This window comes from Etheostoma spectabile, chromosome 7, assembly GCF_008692095.1.
Source record: "Etheostoma spectabile isolate EspeVRDwgs_2016 chromosome 7, UIUC_Espe_1.0, whole genome shotgun sequence".
Taxonomy (NCBI): domain Eukaryota; kingdom Metazoa; phylum Chordata; class Actinopteri; order Perciformes; family Percidae; genus Etheostoma; species Etheostoma spectabile.
This window is the reverse complement of record NC_045739.1, coordinates 1,447,038-1,470,687: the sequence shown is the minus strand read 5'-3', so window position 1 is coordinate 1,470,687 and position 23,650 is coordinate 1,447,038. Positions and strand designations below refer to the sequence as shown.

At 41.1% G+C, this 23,650-nt stretch overlaps 1 protein-coding gene and 1 long non-coding RNA gene across 4 annotated transcripts in view; one reads left to right on the top strand and one right to left on the bottom strand.

Moving 5' to 3' along the window:
• Window positions 1-23,650, top strand: part of LOC116692143 (nucleolar protein 4) — a 185,689-nt gene that overhangs the window by 95,838 nt on the left and 66,201 nt on the right. For all 3 annotated transcript variants that reach the window (XM_032520194.1, XM_032520193.1, XM_032520195.1), the window contains one exon: window positions 9,641-9,794. In XM_032520194.1, the coding sequence (XP_032376085.1) occupies window positions 9,641-9,794 (154 nt within the window). The remainder of the gene's footprint in view (window positions 1-9,640; window positions 9,795-23,650) is intronic.
• LOC116692190 (uncharacterized) overlaps window positions 14,788-23,650 on the bottom strand; it is a 14,909-nt gene continuing 6,046 nt past the window's right edge. The window contains exon 3 of the long non-coding RNA XR_004332658.1: window positions 14,788-14,866. This is a non-coding gene — a long non-coding RNA (uncharacterized LOC116692190). The remainder of the gene's footprint in view (window positions 14,867-23,650) is intronic.

The window sequence follows — 23,650 nt, the reverse complement described above, 5'->3', positions numbered from 1 at the left end:
CTAAACTAACGTTAGCTTTCCGGTGGAGGCTAACAGCAGACCGCTACTGTGGAAAAGATTGTGCAGTGCTGTAAATCCCTGGTAAATCCTCGTACATCATGATATTATCTGCGCGTGCACGAACATATTGCACATGCGAAGAACGGATTGTGCAGGCAGGGCGGATCGTGTACCAACAACCTCAGTCAACATCTTCATGAAGAGTTTATGGTCTCAATCGCCAAGTCTTGAAGTCTTCTGCAGCACTGAATGATGTTCATGTTTTTTACATTTACAATTTTAAAATTGGCGATAAAGCAGGGGGTGTTTTAGGGCGTGGCTATGATTTGATTGCCAGTAAAAGTGTGTAACGTAACGTGGTTCCTCCCTCTTTCCTCCCTTACTCCTCCCTCACTTCTCCCTCTCGTCTAAAATCATCACATCCTCAACCAGGATTGCTGCGCCAGTAACGGTAAACTCGACGACTCATAGCAGATCTCCACAAACCAGTGGGTGACATCACGCATGCGCTGTCCATTAATATTAACAGTCTATGCATAAAATGCATCAGTATTGGTAACTGACTTTCATTTATATGTAAAAGTCCTTGCTTCCAGCTTTAAGGTAGGGGTGGGAATCACCACGCCTCCCGATATGATATCATATTGCAATAGTTTGCGATATATTGCAATTTTATTATTTTATTATTAATTCCCAGTTTCAAATGGCGTCCACAAAAGGAAACTTTGTCAACATCTTTTTCCCCCCCACCCCTACTTTAAGGTTGCAGAATGCTTGAAAGGAACTAAGGAACCCTCCCAGACACTGTCCTTTTCTTCAGTCCCCTCATGTCAGTTCATGCTGAGGTCACACTTGTCTTATAACCTGGAACAGATATGAACATCGTCATATAAAAGATTAAATGAGACACATTGATAGCTCTGCTGCTCCAGACCTCTACCGATGCCACTAGTTATTGTCCGTGTGTGTTGTCGTACTGGTCGGCTGCAGGGAAAAAAGCTAATCCAGTGTGACGAGCCCAGGGAAACTCCTCCGCTGAGAACCCTCTTTAATGGACACATATGGGTCAGTGCTGCCACATGGACTCCCTACAGCAGCTACAGCAGGAGCTCTACACGACTGGCTTCTGTTCTGTAAATGGAAGCAGGGGAGTCCCTTCTCTGTAGTTCATTTCTTTTAATTCTTTCTGCAGTGTCAGGGGAAAAAAGCACAGATGGTTTTGTGTTGATTTAAAGAGAAATGTTCTACTGTAGTAGCTTGAAAGCTCCTTCTGGCTGGTGTTGTTGCTTGAAGAGAGGACAGCACATCAACTAATTATGGAAATACTGTATATATGTATATACTGTATGTATATCAGAAGATAGGGTATTTTTCCTGATGACTGATTGATATTCCAGTTTGTATTTTCAGTTTGAAACAGCTGTGAATTCTTCTTCCTCTGCACATGGAGGGATGTGTTTGATTTTTACAGAACCTATAAAGGGTTTCTATTTGGAATAAATATAAAAAAAGAAAATATACAAGATGGATATTTTTCCTCTTACAGGTATGGGCAATTAAGGACATGAGTGGAAAACACAGAAAGTGCATATTTTGGTGACAGCAAAGAAGTCACCAAATACTGTGAAAAATAATTTAGATACCAGCATTTTCAAAATATAGTTAAAGGTAAAATAATGCAAAAATAATGTTACTTTGCATGGCTAACCTAACATGTAAAAAAAGAAAAGCTTCTTATTTTAAAGCTGCGTGTTCAGGAGAAAAGACTAGCCTTTATTCCCCCCCCCAAACCTCCCCATGAACCTAATGACCTCTCAGATGTCCCTGCACACCGCCCACCCAGACTACTCCCATGATCCCCATTGCTGCGTTGGTAGAGATCCTGTGGTTGCTCATTTTCTCTATTAGTGCAATTTATCAAGAGGAGTCACTGGTTGAGCGTGACTTACAGTATGTGATGTCTCTACATAAGCATCAGTTCTAAAATATATGCTCATATGGATGGAAAGGTAGAGGAAACTAACCCATATTGATTTTTATTGATACACAATTGTGTTGTCTAAATTAGTAACAAGCAGATTAATGTTCACTTCTCAGAAAATTTTATCTAAAATATCATTTGAAAATTGCAGATTTGGTTTTATAATCTGTAAAGTGTCTGGAGATCACTGTTGTTATAATTTGATACTGTAAAAAGAATTGAATTGAATAGTCACTAGGCAACAAGGGGCGGCTGTGGCTCAGGTGGTAATAGCGGTTGCCTACCAATCAGAAGGGTGGTGGCTCGATCCCCGGCCTGCTTTGACTAGTAGACTAAAAGAGTGCTATATAAAAAGTCCATTTACGATGTAAAATGTCTATCTTTTTATAATGTTTCTATCACAATGTTGAAAAGCCAGCAGCTGAGCTGCGACAACGCTTTATTCAAATTCGTGGACTACGTTCTGATCATTACACGTTATGTTCATTTCGCACTAAAGTGCTTATTAAAATGAGAAAATACTTTTAATTTGATAAGTATTAATTCTCTCAGGAGTACAGTATATTAAATATGCTTTACCATGTGGTTATTTCAAATAGACTCATTATACTGTGTGTATATATATACAGTATATACTGTATATATACAGTATATCGTTACTTAAGATATGAAATGATCTATATCTGGGTAAAAGATTTTGGCCATATTGCCCAGCCCTGCGTTTGTCTCAAGTTTCAAGTCTTTATTTGCCATATTCATAACAAATACAGTGGGGTAGACGTTGGAAATGACATACTTGCTTCTCAGGCTCCCTCCAACACATGCTACTGCAAACTGTATAAAAGAAAAACACATACTTAAAAATGAGAATCCAAGACATAAAACCTAAAAGAGTGCACAAGTTCAAATATAGGACAAAACAGAATATAGATACAATATTATAATGTGGTAAAGTGTAGTATTGTACAGTAAAGTGATACAATACACAGGCTGTAATAGACAGGATAAAATACATGTATGTGTGTCGGTATAAACAGATACGGGGGGGGGAGATAGAGTAAGCAACAACAACAGTAGACACTAGAACACAGCTGTACAGTATGAGAACAGAACATAAGGTGCATGGGTAGCTAGACGTAGTATAAAGAATCTTATGTAAATGCTAATGTAAACCTTTCTAAATGCTTTAGGTATTAAATCGAATGTATGCATAAAAATCAGAGCTGTCAATCGATTGAAACCTTTTTCCACATCCATCCATTTCTGCTCAAGGAGGTTGTTTTTGTTTTCTGGATGTTATCATAGAGTACTATATGGTTTCTACAAGCCATCCACAACAGGAAAATATTGATGAAAATTACATTACACAGCACGTGGGTAGCTGGCTGCACCACTTCCAAATGTTTGTCAGTGCTTTTATATAGTGTTTGGGCCAAAAAAGGCCCTGATGCTGGCCCGTGTCACATGACTGGAAACCTATGGAACAGAACCTAGTGCGCACTGCGCATCCAAACACAACATAACTCGCCCTGAAACTCAGAAGGAGGCCCAACAAAAACATGAAGAATGAAAAAAGGTTGACTTGCTTTTTCATATTTAAGAAGATTAGAAAATCTTCATGAACAATCAAAATGAGATGAATCAAATGCTAAGAGCTTTCCAGTTGGATTTCTGAAGAATGTCAAAATGTAGTGTATTAATGAGGTCTAATGTTTTATTAAATTGTACTCATATTTGCTTTTGTAGCGTGCTGTTAAGTGTAATGATCTTTTTTCTTCTTCTAAAAGACCATCATTAAAGAAGTGGTCTGTGTCGGTATTGGGGAAATTGTAACAAAATCTATTGTATCCAATTGAAAAAGATTAGTACCGCCCATCCCAAATCCACAATGTTAAAGCTGCATCACTTCCTGATTTCCCAAACTATGGAGCGGATCGAGGGCCAAATCACAGAATGCGCCAAAAAATGAGTGGTATTAAAAGGTATTTGCGTGGACTCTGACAGCCATACTAAAAATCATTATAGTTATATATATACTGTAAATAAACATACACACTGTATATTTACAGTGGTGTGAAAAAGTGTTTGCCCCCTTCCTCACTTCCTGTTCCTTTGCATGTTTGTTACACTTAAGTGTTTTGGAACATCAAACCAATTTAAACAATAGTCAAGACAACACAAGTAAACACAAAAGCAATGTTAAATGAAGGTGGTTAATTAAAGGTGAAAAAAAATCCAAACCATCATGGCCCTGTGTGAAAAGTGATTGCCCCCCTTGTAAAACATACTATAACTGTGGTTGTCCACACCTGAGTTCAATTTCTCTAGCCACACCCAGGCTGATTATTGCCACACCTGTTCCCAATCAAGGCATCACTTAAATAGGAGCTGCTTGACACAGTAAGGGCCACCAGAAGATACCTTAAAAGAAACATCATGCCGAGACCCAAAGAAATTCAGGAACAATTAGAGAAAGAAGTATTGAGATCTTTCAGTCTGGAAAGGGTATAAAGCCATTTCCAAAAGTTTGGGAACCAGCGAACCACAGGAGAGCATTAACAAATGGCGAAGACATGGAACAGTGGTGACCTTCCCAGGAGTGGCCGGCGCCCAAATACCACAAGAGCGCAGCGACGACTCATCCAAGAGGTCACAAAAGACCCACAACAACGTCCAAAGAACTGCAGGCCTCACTTGCCTCAGTTAAGGTCAGCGTTCATGCCTCCACATCAGGAAAAGAATGGGCAAAAATGGCCTGCATGGCAGAGTTCCAAGGAGAAAACCATGCTGAGCAAAAAGAACATCAAAGCTCGTCTCAATTTCTCCACAACACATCTGATGATCCCCAAGACTTTGGGACAACATTCTGTGGACCGATGAGACAAAAGTGGAACTCTTTGGAAGGTGTGTCCAAGTATATCTGGCGTAGAAGGAACACTGCATCATTCAAAGAACATTATACAACAGTAAACTATGGTGGTGGTAGTGTGATGGTCTGGGGCTGTTTTGCTGCTTCAGGACCTGGAAGACTTGCCGTGATAAAAGGAACTATGAATTCTGCTGTCTACAAGAGATCTGAAGGAGAATGTCCGACCATTTTTGTGTACTCACAGCTGAAACGAACTTGGGTTCTGCAGCAGGACAATGATCCTAAACACACCAGCAAGTCCACCACCAAATGCGTGAAGAAAACAAAATGAAGACTTTGGGATGGCCTAGCCAAAGTCCTGACCTGAATCATATTGAGAGTTGTAGTGACCTTAAAAAGGCCGTTCATGCTCGAAAACCCTCTAATGTAACTGAATTAGGACAATTCTGCAAAAAGAGTGGGCCAAAATTCTCCAGGACGCTGTAAAAGCCTCATTGCACGTTATCGCAAACGCTGGTGGGCAGTTGTTGCTGCTAAGGGTGGCCCAACCAGTATTAGGTTTAGGGGGCAATCACTTTCACACAGGGCCATGATGGTTTGGATTTTTTTCCTTAATAAAACACCTTCATTACAAATGCATTTGTGTTACTGTGTTGTCCTTGACTATGTTTAAATTGGTTGAGTTCCGAAACACTAAGTGTGACAAAACATGCAAAAGGAACAGGAAATGAGGAAGGGGGCAAACACTTTTTCACACCACTGTATATGTAGACTGTATCTGAAAGACAGCTGTCCTGTGGAACACTTGTATTTAGCTTTTATATGTTTTCTTGACCTCTCTTTCTGTCTACCTTTCTGTTATTTCTCAGCCCCTGCTGTTGCAGATCAGCTCTCATTATGCGCTGCAACATGTTTTTACCGTCGCATTCACACCCTGTTAAATTATGCATCATATTCCTGCTCAGAGTGACATCATGTATGGAAAGTAAGGCTCTCTGCCTGTCAGTCCACCTGTTTTATTTCAGAGTTGTTAGTGCAACAACAGTCATGAACAGAGCGGTTTACTGCGTCCTAGCTTTAGTGTCATCGGGGTCTTTGCTCATTTATTAAGCTTTTCATTGTTTGCATATGTTTGTGTGCTTGTGTACATGTGTGTAATAAAAGGCAGTTGGAGCACTCAAGACCTCATTACTGAGAGTGCAGGCATCCTAAGATGCTGATAATAGCTAGAGGTGTGTGTGTGTGTGTGTGTGTGTGTGTGTGTGTGTGTGTGTGTGTGTGTGTGGTGGTAGTGTGTGTGGGTGTGTGGTGTATCGTTTGGAGTGAGGGGGCTGCATTTGTTCTGAGGCCAGTCATCGGTACTTCTGAGTTCCTATTTAAATATATAGGTGACATCTAATGTTTTTTGTCATCTATAAGAAGACAAAAAAATGAATTTTTGGAAAGTCAGTTTGAAACAACTGTGTTGAGAACTGGGATGCATACAGAGGGCTGAAGGCACGCCATTTCCTGTGGACCTCATGGGACCTTAATGTGGACGGTAGTGAACGGGGAGAGGCAAGTTATGTTTTGATCCCGTTTGACTTGAGCCATAGATTACAAATATAATGTTAATTTCTTATCTTTCAAATTAGGGCCCATGGACCAAAAGTAGAAGGGCGTGACTTCGGCTCTCCATTAATCCCAGGAAATGATCAATTTGGACAATTCTGTGACTTATAATGTAAATCCAGTGTGAATGTCGGGGTGGAGGAGGAATGTAGAGCTGTGAAGACGAGTCGATTGTCTAACATCGGTTAACTCAGTCAACTATTAAACCAATCAGCCACTATTTGATTAAATTAGATTTGAGTAGATTCTTAATTTCTCCTCTGTGGCACTAAACTGAATGTCTCTGAGTTGTGGACAAAAGAAGACATTTGAGGACGTCATCTTGGAAACACTAATCCACATTTTTCACAATTTTCTGACATTTTAGAGACCAAACGACTAATCGATTCATCATAAAAGAGAATAATAATAACATTAAGTTGCAGCCCTGGAGTGATGTGTAGTGTGTATGTCTTTCATGCGGGGGACGTGAGACTGGCTTCTTGTGTTTGTCTTTTTATCATCCACAGTCTTTCCTTTACGTTACAAATTGTTCGTTACTTTCACTGCAATACATCCTGCTGCTACTGATATTTGCACTAGTCAGAATCGTCTTATTATAATTTTTCATTTTATATTGCACATACTTTAAATTGCACATACTTCTATTTATATTGTTTCTCTTTTTACGTGTCTTCTGTTCTTTTCTTTTTTCAGAGCCTTGCAACGTCATCTCGCTCAACTGTATATTCTGAATGTGCAGTTGAATGACAATAAAGTCTAAATCTGAGTCTAAGGAAAGACATAATGGCAGGTTTACGCAGAATTGTCCGATGTTTGCGTTCTTGTCTGGTCGGTTCTGAAAATGAGGTTTTACCCGTGGAGTCTGTTAATTCCCAACAAACAGCCAACGTACCAACTGTACATATGTTAGCCCTAGCTGTTAGCTGGCTTACAATAGGGCTGGGCGATGAATAGCATCAAAACCATATTCTATCGCAATGTCGAAAAAAAACAGCTGCCACACTGTGTTATGACAATGTTTACATCATTTGGACACCTTTTTATGTTCTGGTCATTGTAGTGCTGAGCAATATATCAATATAAATCAATATTTAAATAATTTTTGATATTGTAATATGACACTAGTGTTGTCTTTTCCTGGTTTTAAAAGCTGCATTACAGTAATGTGATGTAACTTTCTGACTGTTTTTGCTCTTCTATTATTTGCCTTTACCCATCTAATCATTATTTTTACATTACTGAAGATTATTTATCACAAATCTTGTGCTGTAAATATTCTGAGAAAGCACCAATAGTCAACAATATTGTCGCAATATCGATATCGAGGTATTTGGTTAAAAACATATTGTGATATTTGATTTTCTCCATATCGCCAAGCCCTAGATCATTGCATGTTACATTCATTTTGCACTAAAGTCCTTGATAAAATTTGAAAATAATCACTTTTTTTTTATCAAGTATTAAATTCACACGCTCAAACTTTGCAGGAACTCCATTTCTTTTTATTATTTTCCTCCAGACCCTCTCCATGTTTCTCTTTTACATTCATGAAATGAAGTTGTACAGCTTCAGGATTTTATTTAATTTTAATTTTATTTTTATTCATATTCTTTATTGATCCCCTATGGGGAAATTATTGTTATTACACACTACACACAGGCCATACACACACATGCTCGAGTCCTATACATGCACTAATGGAGAGATGAGTGAGTGGGCTGCGACTGCTGAACAGGCGCCCAGAGCCATTGGGGGGGGGTTTGGTGCCGTGTTCATAAGAGGTGAACTGGCATCTCTCCAACTACCAGTCCACACTCCGTACTAGAAATACTCTTCCTCTGGCAGTCACCGGCTGATCTCACAGTGGTGAAATCTATGAAAAAGCTCAGCTTCTGTTAGCTCCTGACTGGCAAAGACAAATCCAGATTCCCTTAGAGAGAGTTTGCATTTTTTGAACAGAGAGGAAAGATGTCAGAGTGTGATGTGTTTGCTACCAGCGAGGCCTGCAGGAGCTGCACACTGAGCACCAGTTGGCATGTTGTGTTTGATTTGCCTGCCTGCCGCTTATCTGCCTCGTGTTTCTTGTTTCCTCTGATGTTTGGGTTAAACCCGCGGAGCAGCTGTCATGGACGCTGGCTCTGACAAAGCGGAGAATAGAGGGATTAGAAATGTCTCTAAACGCCGGCTAATCTGAGTTCAGGTGGAGTTACAGAAGATATCCTCTATTAGGAAAGAGTGTTGTTGATTTAGTCTTCCCCTCCTTTTCTAGAAACCTTTATTTTCTTAGTGTTGATAATGCTTTGCCAGTTTCACTAAGTAACACTTTGTTCATAATATATATCTTCACACGTGTCCACATATTAACACATTATTCTTTTACACTTTATAATAAACACAGCGATTATGAGGCACAAAGGACACCTTCATTGTGTCCTTGTGAATCAATTTTTTATATATCTCTATCCATCCATGCTTTGTTCACGAATACATTTGAATCGTTTCTTGTTGCCTGTTCTTCTGTCCAAAGTGTCCTTGGATTGAAGCAAACGTTGCGTGCGTCTTTCACTACATGTTGTATAGGACATCTCATGGAAAAAGAAATATGTACAAGTACACAGTGTGAATGGTGATGCATCCACCACGCGTGAGCAACTCTTAAGGTTTTTTTTTTTTTAAATGTACATTTTACAGTCATTCCCCTGACAACTGATTCTCTAACTTTTGACCTAAATAACTGAAAAAACTGATTGAAACTATTTACACATATAGAGGGTTTCACACTTCCTTGGGTCCTAAGCCCGCTCGGCTCCAGTACATTTTTTTTGTGATTTAAAGAGCCAAACAAAAATAAAAAACATTGGTCCAGATGACAACATGCACTGCACACTTTTTGGCTATAATACATTTAAGAGCAGATGAAAATAGTACATTTTCTACAATGTAACAACTCCAGTCTCTCTGTTTTCACCTGTTCTCAAATGTACTGTAGCGGGGGACGGAGAGCGAGCTGTACCCAGCATGCCGTTCAGCAGTGTGACAGTTAATAACACACTACTAATACATATGTCCTGTAGATCTCAAGAGCTCACCACTGCACTTCCTTGGATCCTGAGCAATAACACCGGCCAGATGCAAATATGTGTGTCTAATGTTGCTGTTGTGTCTCTTGTGGTCAGGATGACAGTTCACTGAGCAGCGAGGAGGAGGCAGAGATGAGCGAGCCCACATGGCTAGCAGCTGATCTGGGAGCAGCGTCTGACCTGAGCCCGCCGAGCCGAGGAGAGAGGATGCGCCACAGTCCCCAGAACGCACACAGCAAGGAGGACGACGGTAAGGACCGGGGGCAGGTTTCATCCACGCTGATCTGCTCTTATATTCTTGTTGAAAGAACACATTGTTCTTCAGAACAGGAGATTAGAATTAGTTCAACCCTTAAAGTATCTTCAAAATGAATGTAGAGCTTTTTACGAGTGGCATCTTAACACCAATGGCTTTCATTTTTGTGTAAAGCATGATGTCATGCATCGTCAGTGGGTCACATTTGAAGGTGGAAATCTAGTGGATTGGATAGATTAGCTCAAATTTTGTGAGTTTAGCTGAGATTATATAAGAATATTTTCTTTATACCTTTTTAAGATTAAAAAAACACCCAGCAAAGAATAACATTGATAGTCAGCCTTTGATTAGAAGCCCTAGTTGCTGCATTTATATTGTGTCATTTACGTTGTGATATAGCGTGATGGTGTCTAATATAATGGAAGGTACATCCTTTTAACTCCTGCTTGGCCTTGTGCAGCTGTGCCATGTTTCTGTTCTTTAACTAATTGCAATGATTGTGGAGAGCAGAAGGCTTGTAGAGGAGATGGCTTTGTTACCGAAAAGCTGCTGATAACTGACCCTGAATTAACACACGCAGCCCGATCCGACCAATCACAGTTCTCAATGTGTCCCCACGGTGTCGGTGACATAAGGTTTTGAGGAAGGTGCACGCCGGAGCTATGGCGCCTTAAATCAAGCTTTGATTTTCACAGACACCAGCACCACTCGTTTGTTTTTGGTCATCATATCCAGATAAATAATTTTCCAAGTGATGGACAATGATTACATTTTGAACATTGTATGCTGCACCTTCAGAAGAAAATGTAACACCAGCAGTGGTGTTTGCATCAGAGCTCTGGTATCTGTTCTCCCATGGCTTTTTAAACTAGCTTCTGTCTCTCTGTCATTGTTAACACTGTCATTGTGTCCAGCTTCACACTTAATACGGTATTCTTGGAATATCACTCTGTATGAGAAATGTCTTCCAGGACTCTGCAAAGGGAATTTTACAGGCACCCTTGTGCCCCTCATAGCACCTTCCTCGGGTGCTGCGTTTTAACCCTACCCCAGATAGATCCACTTCACAAACATTCAGTACAAGCAGCAGATTGTGTGTGTGTGTGTGTGTGTGTGTGTGTGTGTTTGTGTGTGTGTGTGTGCATGTGTGTGCGTGCGTGCTGATGTGAGTGGGCTTGACTGTTCAGTGGCTGGCGGGGGTAAGTGCTCCAACCGATCTCCATCAGGATCTTTCTCTGCTGGATAACGATTCCAGGAGAGGAACGAGGGGACGAGTACAGGGAAAGAGGTGGAGGAGGAAGGAAAATGGTATTTTGACATTCAGATATTATTTTACGTGAGCACTAGTTCCTTTAAAGGGGTGTATTGGTATTTTATTTATGTAGTGACACACAATCTAAGCCTGTCAGTGGCAGAAAGAGCCTTTATAGTGATGTAAATTGACGGAGAACATTTGCCCTATAAGATGTATTAGGAACTTTTGGTCCCTGTATAATATTCATTTAATATCCCAGTGATCCTTGTTGCTGATGGGGATGCTCAAGATCCGCCTCAGGCAGCTGTTGATGAATGTGGTCTTTGTGTCCTCCACGTCTCTAATCCATAGAGTAGTATAGAGCTGAAGAGTCTCAGCTTTGTCCGTTGGCTGAATGTCTTTGGAGCTCCAAAATAATATAGTATATTATTCCTTTAGGGGCTTAAAACTCTACAGTGAGCTCAGCATACTTTTTTATTTTTTTATTTTTTTATTAATGTGTATGTAATAGGGCTGCTGATTATGTCCTCAATCATCATCAAGCAGTTGCACATTTTTATATTCACAACTTGTATATATTCAAATATTTGTTCTTCTATTTTATTTCTATTATTATTATTTCATGTATATTGTATGAATGTACATTGTATCCTAGTATTTCATTTATCCTTATATTCTGTGCTGTGTGACTGATTTTGCTAGTAATTTCCCCTTTTATTGGGATCAATATCTATCTATCTATCTATCTATCTATCTGTCTATCTATCTATCTATCCATCTATCTATCTATCTATCTATCTATCTTTAACCGTAGCAGTTGGCAGATCAGAAAACAGTCATGTAAATATGATTGGTAACTGTTTTGGAAGGCAATGACAAACTAGAGGCCTCACATCTGAAAAGATAAGATTAACTTTATAGATCCCACACCGAGGACATGTACAACTCATATTGTGGCTTAACTTTTCTTTTACTCATATGTAGTTTTGGAAGATGAGGACCAACAGCATTGACTGTGATGTTTAAAGTTTGGAGACACAGGGAACTGCTCTGATTTACTCATTTGGCAAAAAGAACTAGTGTATCCAATAACGGGGGCCAAAATAGCTGCAAGGCTGTCATACTACTGTTGATGACTATTTAAGGAGCTGCTTAAAGCCTACACAGTTTGTTTATAACTAGTTTAGCTTGTTAGCAAATGTCATATTTGAATAATACGTTGAGCAATAGCAATGTTCCCAACTAAATATTATTTTTATTTTATCCAACAAATGTTTTCCTGTTCTTTCTTTCCATTCTGCCAATTTGGCTTAAATCCTGCGTTAGACGGACTGGAAGTCAGACCAATCACGATGAAAACTAGTTAGAGGCATCAGGTGTATTTGGTTGTTTAGAAGAGCTTCAACAAATATAGACAGACAAAGGCAAAACCATATGAAGAGATGAAGCATGGGGGTGGGGTGGTGGAGAGGGTTGGAGAGGATGGCATCATGGGAAGGCTGAGAGATGGATAAGGCCAGTTTTTGTGTGTGTGTGTGTGTGTGTGAATGTGTGTGTGCAGTCAGTGACAGAGTGTAAAAGGTCACTGTTCCCTACACCTCATATGAAAGCCAGAGAAGGGTTGTAGGCGTCCAAATGCCACAAGACCCAGAGGAGCTGAGGCAGAGTGGAAGTCCCTTTCCTGCTCAATTAGACTCCAGTCCAAGAAAACAGGCAGGCAGCAAAGCCTCCTCTTATTCCTCTACTGTGCAGGAGTTTTGGCCTGCTAGATGGCTCTACAGGAAGTAGGGAGACCTTCAGAGTTCCCACAGGTCTCGAAATGTGTTTGAGTACTTTTTCTTTTCCTTCTTTTTTTGGGTAATGAAAACATGTCCTTTATAGAAGCTCACACCCTAAGGAAAGCCTTGCCTTGGATTCTTTTCCTTATAGATTATTAAATTAGTGATTTCTGGTTCAGGTCAATGTGCTGCCTTCTTTTCATTTTTAATGTTTACATAAGTGTGGGCACCACTCGCGTCCCCAGTTAGTTTAATTCATTAGTGCTTTGCAATTACCACAAGCCATATTTCCTCTTCTCCTTTAGGTCTGAAAAGATAGGAACGCAGAGCCGGTAATGGCTTCTGCTGTTGCTATGAGACTTTATAAAACCTGTTTGACGTGCTGCATTGTTTAAAGTAAAAGCTGGAATATGTTTAGTTTCTCTTGCTGTTCAGAAAGCCCACTGAATGCTCATCGCTGCGGGAAACTCGCAGCAGCTTTTTCCTCTGACAGCGATGAGCTGCTTCGGCTTGAACACACAGCCAAAGTGCTTGCGGTTGATATGACTCCCAGAGTTAATATCAGGTGGGTGTTTTCCTAACCAGCAAGCTGTCAGAGCATTTAACTGGAGTAGGCCGCTAATTTCAGCAGAGCAGATGGTCCGCACACACCGGCCCATGTCCAGCTCAGAAGCAGCAAGTAAATCACTTTTGAGAGTTTCTGACCGCCACCTTGCTTTCATTCTCCCCAGCTCTACTCAGCTTAACAGTGACAGCTTAAGTGAAAAGCTCTTACTGTGGATGGCTCGGAACGGCAGTTTGAACGTGTGTTGGTGTTGATGCATAAAGCCATCAAAAATAAGAAACCAATTTAATTTCTTTCAAAATTTTAACGCTTGCACAGTCATTTCTGTGACATTCTTTGTGATCACTGGGAAAAGGAGTGTTACCTTCTTCATTCCTGAAAGCCTTTACTCTGGAAGGCCAACCTTGACTCCAGATGTCACTGTGAATTTATCCAACCACGGACAGAAGTCAAACTGGCTAGCACGCGAGCTAGGTCACCTGACCTGCTTGCGCCACCAATGGACTCATCTTATGACACCTGTATTCTTCAGCTTTCTGAGAGGGCGTGCATGTGTGAGAAAGTGATTGTGCACTCCACGCCTCTCCACATCACTCTGGCTCGCACTCTGTAGAAGTGGCCCTTCAAGTCCCGTCCGTCCCTCTCCACCAAGAGATATCCGCTCTGTGCTTCTAACCTACCACCCCCCCCCAAGAAGCTCCTGTCTGCTGTAGGGAGCAGAGTCCAAGGCCTCCTTTTCCTGGAGCCTTTTGTTCGGTAGAAAAAGGGTAGCAATGGCGAGGGAGCGAGAGAGAAGATGGAGCTGACATTAAAGGTCCTCTCCACAGGGGATAAACTGAAGAGACGGAGGGATTGAACAGAGTGGAGTGGAAGGGAAATGGAGAAAGGATGACGTCGTCTAGGAAGGAGAAAGAGGGAGAACAAAATGGTGGGTGGTAGATAGGCCAATATATTGATCTGCTAGCATACGGAGTTTGACAGTATCTGCGACTACTGATATTACTGATGTTCCAGGAAAACTTGTTTCCCTCCTTCTTTCTAATGGAGGAGTGGTTGATGGAGATGGAAGGAGAGATAAAGAGACAGTGGGTCAAACAGATTAGTGGAGTCTCTTCCTGACATCCCTCTCTCTGTCTCTGTACATCCATCATTTAACAAGCTAAATGCTCTCTGTATTCTGGATATGTGGACAGATCAGACACAGGGTGTACTGTTTGTAAAGTTTAGGTACATCTTCCATCCTTTCATCCATGTCGCTACTTAATTTCCCCCCTCTCTTATGGTGTTTTTCCGTTGGTCCTTAAAAAACCCGCCAGTGTTTTTTTGCTGTCTCCATCTTCTTTAGAAACTAAATGTGTCTTCTGGCAAACAGCCACATGCCGAGAATCAAACGCACCTTCTACGTTCTGTGTGGGTGTTGCGCTAGATCACGGGAGTTGCTTCGGCGCCGCTATGACGACCAGGCACGCTCGCCTGACGCATGAGGTGGTACTAATTTGCAATGGAAGAAGGAGGGTGGGGCACCGCGACCGAACCGAGTTGAGCAGGTGCCATTATTTGGAAAAACGCCATTGGATACACATCATTATCTTGGTCATATTAAGAATTTTTCATATGGCAGATTATATAAATTGTGTCCCATTTACAGTATAATGGATAATATCTTTTACAAATTAGATAAATATAATACATGGAATCTGTTGGAACTATCTGGAAAATGAAACATGCACACAGCTAATCCCAAATACAACCTTTAATGCGATCATAGATGTCCACAGTGTGTATGAATGCATAAATGCACTCAGCATAACAGGATTCTGTCTCTTCATAATGACCTGATTTATATATTCTACTGAGACGAGAATGATCAGGAATCAATTTCACTATACGAAAGATAGGCAGGCTCATTGTGAGGTGGCCCTCTAGGCTCCCTTTTGGGGTCTCTAATTTACTATACACCTCCTCTAACTAGCATTATTTGATTAAGTTTAACACTCAAGTTACACAAGTGTCTTTATCAGTTTGCCTTTGTCTGTTTTAACAGTAATCACTTGTTTTTATCCACTCCCAGGTTTCCTATGGATCCTTAAAAATACTTAAAGGTAGTAGAATTCATTACTCAAATAATAGGGCCTTATTTGGTGTTAAAAAGTTCTTTAATCAATCTTTCAAAAGTTTTACAAATCATAAGACATGGAAGGTAGGACTTTATGAAGCGTTATTTTTCTGATGTTGCATTGTAAAATCTCAAAGTAATTGCCACAGCAAGTAAAATCCAGATATGGTAAGATTCATATAGCGGGAACAAAAACACTCATATTTAGCGCTGCTTTCCCCCTAAACATTGTATTTGTAATGTTTATTTTTCAATGCTGTATCAGGGATGAAAGTGTCATAATAGCAATCCCAGATTGAGGCAGACTTACCTATGACAGGTAAACAGTCAGGACAAGGACATGCTGTCAGGTGAACAGTCAGATATTCAGCCAGGCTGCAGTCAATAAAGTCAGAGAGGAGGCAGAGTTATTCTCCCTGCATACATAACCCTCTCCTCAGAGACACACACACACACACACACACACACACACACACACACACACACACACACACACACACACACACACACACACACACCAAACACACACTAGGACGCTGCACATCTAGAAATCTGTCAGTCACGTACACAAACATACATGCATGTATGTGTGTATAAACAGCATGTATACACCATAAACACACACTCCACACCCACACACGTTGATGCTGAAGGCCATTGGCCCACATGGTCTAATGTGTTGAAGCGGTGCAGCCGAGGAAAGTAGGGCAATGGGAAACAAACGACAGGATGACTTTGATCCCCCTCCTCCTCCCTTCGTCATCCTCCCTCACCCCTGCTACCCAAAGCTGAGTGGAAGGAGGGGGAGTGGGGATAAAGAGAAGAGTGGCATTGAGGAGGGAAAGGGTCTAAACTGCAGGATGGAGGAATAGAGGTCAGGCTGAATTAGAAAGAGAGAAGTGGAGGGAGCGTTGGATTAAATCATCCTCTCTCTCTGTCAGGAGTAAACCAGGACCAGCATCAGTTCAGTCCGATGCTACAATCAGAGCACAGTTTTTCTCCGGGAGTAGCACTGAACAACATCCACCTGCCTTAAAACCATGAGGTTACAATGTAACATACAGTGCAGGAACAAGCTTGCCCTTTTTTTTAGAGAGGTGGGAAATAAAGACGTGGAGGGGGGAGGCAGTGGGTCAGGCTTTCTAAAGTTGTAGTCGTTGTTGCTTTTGAACGTTAAAGGAATACTTTGCCCTTAAAATGACCATTAGGATATCAATCACTCACCCGGTGTTGCCTCCACAATTAATGGAAAATCCAAAAACTGAGAGAAATCTTGATCAATTGAAGTGGGGGCTGCATTTAACAACATTTGTGTTTTGTGTGTTTTCATTTGTGGGGATGGGACTTTTCTATGAACCAAGAAGGAAAAGACGTATTATTGATGTATTATTGGTCTTTTGATTCAATAGGGTCTTTGTGAGCAAAAAAAGAATACACATTTATAAAAGCATACCAGTGATCTTTAAATTGCAACAGTGTGTCTGTTGAATATTTCTTATTTAAATGCCTTAAGCAGTGTTTCTCTAGCACGCATGAGCGCACACACACAGACACAGACACACAAACACACACACACACACACACACACACACACACAATACACGAGATGTCATGGTCTTGTGGGTTTCCAGCCTGCCCAGAGGACCAGTGGTAAACTTACAGTCCCTGCACAAAATCTTGGCGCTTGTTACAAATTGACCTGAAGTGCCCGCTGAGATATAGTTCTAATCAATCAAGATTTTATTACAAGAAATGGCTCATTTACATCCAACAGCTTTTGTAATAATTTTCAGTGCAAAAAGAAACTGTCAAAAGTATTCAATATTCACAGCTTGGTAAAGCCCATTGAGTTAATTTTTGCAGACATAAGTGTTTGGCGTTGTCATATGAGCTTCACCTGTGCTAATAATGGATCAATTAGGTCTCAGTGTGTATAAAAAAACCCCAGTACACATACCTATCACACAACTGCAACTAGACCTCTGCAAACAGGCCTAAGTTTTCACCCTGAGACTAAAGTTTTGATTATCAAGAGCTGAAGACCGATCCACTGCTGATGTGGCAGACACCTTCAATGTGCTCAGCGTCAAGTACAGAGGATAAAAAAACATTTGAAGACACGTGGAGAGTTTTTGACAAGCCCAGGTCAGGCAGACCCCGCAAGACAACTGCTCGAGAGGACCGTTTGTTGTGGCTCGAAAATCCAAGGCCACCCATTTTCCACTGCAGCAGAGCTCCACCAGACCTGTGTCCCCTGAGTCCCGTGTCAACCAGAACAGTTTGTCGGATTCTGTCTCGAAGGCCTCCAGTTCGAATCAGTGCCCAGAAGCCAAGCACTAAACAAAAGACATTGAAAACGTTGGCATTGCCAAGGCCCACAGCCTGCTAACAGGATGGCCGCTGGATGAAGTGGAAGAAAGTGGATTTTTCAGATGAATCTTCTGTTGAATTACACCACAGTTGCGCCAATATTGTAGAGACATACTGAAGCCCGCAGGATCCAAAGATTCACCCAGAAAACAGTGAAGTTTGTGGTGGAAAAATCATGGTCTGGGGTTACATCCAGTATGGGGGTGTGGGAGAAGTCTGCAGGGTGGCAGCAACATCAATAGTCTCAAATACCAAGAATATTACTACCTCCTCATATTCCCAACCATACAAAAAGGCCAATTCCCCAGCAGGACTGGACGTTGTTGCCCATCGCATACTTCCTCTCCACTTCAAAGTTCCGGGCAAGGCGAGAAGATCAAGTGGTCCAGTCTTGCCTCCCAGTCACCAGAACATGAACATCATTGAGCTATATTTGGTTGGTATGATGAAAGGAGGAAGCATTGAAGACCAAACCAAAGAATATTGATGAACTCTGAGAGGCATGCACGACTCTTCCTACGTATTCCTGATGACTCATCAAATACATTGTATGAATCCTTGCCAAAACGCATGGATGCAGTCCTTCCCTCATGGAATGTCACTAGAGATATTAAATTTGAATCTCACAGCACCTAATTTTATTTTGCTGACATATTTTAGTATTGTAGTAAATTTGTTCAATTTATGTATAGGCGAACAACAAACTTTTGACTTGCCAAAATTTGACCTTTCTGTCTGTTTAAAATATAAATCTTTTTTGGTAATGAAACTAATTTATTCAGTCTGCATTCACTCATTTGGGAGGGTGTAGCATTTATCAATGGAGTGACCTATCTCGTTACAGCCCATTGATCTAATTAGAAGTCAGTGTTAATAGCAGGTGTTTCTACAAAATAGATAAGCGAAAAGACTTTTGTCAGGGAATGTAATGGAAACACCATTTAAAATGCACAGAAGCATTAACATATGACATTTCTCTTTGTTTTGTGGGGTTCTGCACCAAATGCTTCTGGATGTGGGTTATTCTGTAGGCCTTTTTGCATCATGTTAGTTATTGCACAATTGCATTATGCATTCCTTTTTTTGTATTTGTCTCCATCTCATCTAGCTGCATATAAATGTCCATTGTATGTTTATGTTCTTAGTTCTCTTATCACATATGCAACTATGTGTGTGTGTGTTGTTCAGGGATGCTCTCCAGCGGGGTACAGTAGCTGCTTAAATATTAATACCCCCCCTTCCCTCCCGCCTCCAAGACTCATACTCACATAAGAAGCCATGTAATTAAAATTAAAAACCCACTATACTGCTCCTCAACAGACACACACACACACACACACACATGCACCACACGGGGCATCATACACATTTTTACCAATGAGCAAAATAATGTCCACACTTTTGTTTGTTCAGCACAGCTTGGTGGGTGTGTGTGTGTGTGTGGTGGGTGTGTTGTGGTGTGTGTGTGGTGTGTGTGTTGTGTGTGTGGTGTGTGTCGTGTGTTTGTGTGTGTGTGTGTTTCTCTGTTGTGGACTGTAATTAGAAGGTTGACTTGGAGCAGGGTGCAGTAGTCTCCCGCCTGGCTGTAATGAGGTATGGAACTGTGAGAGGCTGAAACCTCTGCAGCCTTTTACACAAGTGTCTGACTAGACTCGATAAACTCGATAAGATTTCAAAGCAGCATGGACGCTGCCTTTTCCTCCGTATCAGAGTGTCAGTTGTGTAGTGCAAGTAGTCCAGACTAAATGGGCCCTCTGGCCATATGACTGTAACTGTGTCCATTTTGTTGTATTTTGTCGAAAAGACCTGAGTTCAATTTGGAGCAGCCGTTGCATAATTCTCAACCACTTACAGTACTATCACGTTTAAAGTGATATCTGAGAGCAACAAGTTCAGGCTACTACTCTGTGGATTCTGGGAAAGGATGTAATGAGGATGCCTTCAAATGCGTCCCAGACCACCTTGGCCACAACGCACCGTCTCGGTGTTCTTTTACACTTTAAGCACTGCCCACCTGTGATCTGATTGCTTAACAACACACAGAATCTGTTGTGATTTTAGTGTTAGACTGTATATTATTTGTTTAGTAGTTAAATTAGTTGTTGAGTTTCCTCATCAAGTTATTTAATAGACAAAAGGTGGACTACACAACATAATCTCAGCAGAATATAAGAGATAAACAAGGTTAAAAGTACACTAAAGTATGTTTTACACCCACAATGAAGCTGGAGGCCTTATTGGACAGTAATAAATAAAGGTAGAAATAGATGGCAGTAGGTTGAGTAACTGTTCTAGAAAATAGGAGTTGTGTGTGATTTGATTGGCTGCCTGGTATTTGAGTCATTGGGTAAAGGACCCAATAATTCAGACTGTAAAACATCAGGTGACGGCATGTTGGTGTGTATCAGAGGCCTTCTTCTGTGTGGATTTTCACATTTATACAAATTAAAGTGGTTTTACACTAAGAGATGGTCAACTTAAATAACACATTTGGATTTTTGTTTTCAGCAGAGTGAACTGAGCTCAACAAAGTGTCTCTCTCCTCGTTCTTTATGTTTCTTTTTCAGTGTCAGATTGTTGCTTCACTCTCCACCACTCTGGGGTGGGGTGCTTCCTGCGATCACCCCACCGCCCCCCTCACCCAGTTGAACAAACCCTTTAAGGTTCATGGTTTGTTTGTGTGTGTGTGTGTGTGTGTGTGTGTGTGTGTGTGTGTGTGTGTGTGGGGTGGTGGTGTGTGTGTTTGTGGGATGGGTGGTGGTGTGTTTTAAGACCTTGGGAGAGCGAGTGTTCCTATTATTGTTTTCTGGTTTGGAATGGTGGGTTGAGGATGGCCAAGGTGGCTCAATAAAAATGTGTCCCAATCTGAAAATTCTGTACCCGTGGTTTCAGACACCCATTGTCCCTCCCGCAGGATTTGGAACACAGCGCTGCATTTAACCTTAACAACCCACACACACAACACACACACAACACACACACCCCCCACACACACCACACACACAACACACCACACCCACACCAACACACACCCACCACACACACACACGCACACACACACAACACACAACACCACACATCACCACACCACACACGCTGCAGTGCTTTTAAGTCAGTTTAGTGACATAAAGGACGACAGATACACACTCAAGACGCAGTCTCCCACAGCGGAGGGCTATTGGAAGAGTCCTACGACTGCGAGCTGGATAATGAGATGCAACAGAGAGGATCAATGTTTCTGTTGTCATGGGGAAGTTTTGGGCTTTCATTAGGATGCAATTAAGTAGCATTGATTGAAAATAAAGCTGGAAAATGAACAAAGTTTTGTGATTACAGTAATAATTGCATTTGGGCTAATATTCTGTGCAATGAAATTATAACAAAGTTTGAGGTTTAATTCCAATTTTTAAGTTCATCTGCAGTCTTTGATTGACACTATGGTCCATGTTTGTCTGGTGTTCAAGCACTTTCATTTCATCAAACACCCAGTCATATGATAACTAAGTTTAGGTATCATTTAGGATTTTTCCAATACCGTTGTTTAAACACTTCTTATGATGCTAGTGCTTGGACTGATTGAAAACAACAGTTGGTGACAGTGATGAACGGCCAAAATGTAATAACAATAACTTATTTCACCAGTCAATTGCTGTTGAAAACAGCAAGAAGAACCACAAAATGACAGGAACTTTACAACAAATTTACAAGTGCACTTGACTGCGCCATGAGCTCACAAGGTGCAATTGAACGCACCATTAAGTCCTGTTGGTGTTGTTTCTCCCACAACTTTGACTGCGGCAGTGGAATCCTTTCCATTGAAACACGGCCACACGTTAGCTCTCAGCGTTTTAACCGTGTTTAAGCTAGCTATTTGCTAACGGTAGGCTAATGTGACCTGCTGCCGTTGACTTGCTTCAGGTTCAGTGAGCACCAGAGAGCAGCACAGGCATTTAAGCGGCCCTTTAAATGAGGCACTATTGGATCATTGCAGACCGGTTCTTTAAAAACTTTTCAGTATCCAACCCTAAATAACTCGCATGACATGGCATTCCTGTCCCATTGAACTGTTCCCCAAACATGGTTAGGGAGATGTTGTTTTATGTTGTCTTTAAAGTATGCATGTATGTATGAGTAAAGACAGAAGGGATCCTGGTGGTGAGCTTGGCAGGGCATTGGTGCTTTTTGCTCAGGAATGTTGTAAGTTTTTATAAAAATGGCATATGCCCTGGCAGTTTGATTTCACATTCATTTTCACATAATATAATTAAAGAAGCATTTATCTAAAGACAGCATGTGCTTTCACTGAGGATCGCTTTTACTTAGCAGCAGCATCCATCACACAGAACAGTCAATCAATCAGAGATGAGCCGAGATTCAGTATAGTTCTGGAATAAGAGCCTGGTCGGTGGTTAGAGACCCGCTCAGGAGAAACGGACTGAGAAGGACAGAGAGGATGATGATGATGGAGAAAAACACAGGAAACCTAAAGAAGAGGCCAAACGATGAGAATAAGAGAAGCTGTGGAGATAGGGTGGAGGCTAGCCCCGGAGGTGGATGAGATGAGACAGATGTTACAGGGGCGGAGGGGCTCTCTCTGATCCAAACCACCCAGATGTTTAAGCTCCAAATCACTGTGGCCTGCTGAACATCAGCATCTTTCTCTCCTTCCCTCCATCCATCAATCCATCATCGCCTGAACCCTTTCTCTTCTCATCTGCCTTCTCCTTTTGTCACTCCCTCCTTTTCTCAATCCTCTTTATGACTTAGAAGGGTTAAACACACACACACACACACACACACACACACACACACACACACACACACGACACGTCTAAGGATTTGTGCGCTTCATCCATTACATGTTGATGTACAGTACAACACAGACACACAAACATTTAGCGACACACATGCAGATTTCTAAAGGATTACATCTGCCGTGGTGGAGCTCCCCCTCCCAGTAGGTAAATCCTCTCCTCACAATATTGGCTGTATATAACATAGTCTAAGATCCAGTTTAAATGGATATTAAAAAAAACAACTGCTAAAGCTTTGAACAGGGGTGATTCCAGGATTTGTTAGCTGTGGGGGCCAGGGGAGTTTTATCAGAATACAGCATGAAAGATCTGCTTAAAAATAAAGGAAAAAGTGCGTAGGATAGAACAACTCAATGTTATTTTGCTAAATAAAACACATCACATTTGTTATTAATTTCACTTTTTTTTTTCAACAACTTGTGTTTCCAAAATATATGTGTGTTTTGTATACAAAAAACAAATTTTCTGGGCTCTTAAGGCAAAAAATATTTGGATATGGGGACACAAACAAATTAAACAATAAATTAGTCATGTGACAAGGGCTGGGAAGATTTTTTTGCAATACACTTACAATTAACTTCATCAGAGAAAACCTTGCTGTACACAGTTTTCAGATAATAGGAAACAGAAATGACAAAGTGCAATACACAATTTATTTCTTTTATTTCTTCTTTAGGGGCCCCTGGCTTTGAAATGTTCCGATTCTTTCTCCGACTTCAGTCTGATGGATCTTGTTCTTCCCCTTAAAAATGTTTACACTAATAAACAGATGATGATTTTTTAATGAGGCTCCTGTTGTGGGTATTCACCCTGATTAAATCAGACCAGTGGGGAATTTCTCTTTCTCTTATTAGTGTATGTGTTTATTCCTCCCTTATTAGCAGCTTCCTTTCCTCCATCCATCCATCCATCTTCATCCGCTTTATCCGGTATCGGGTCGCGGGGGCAGCAG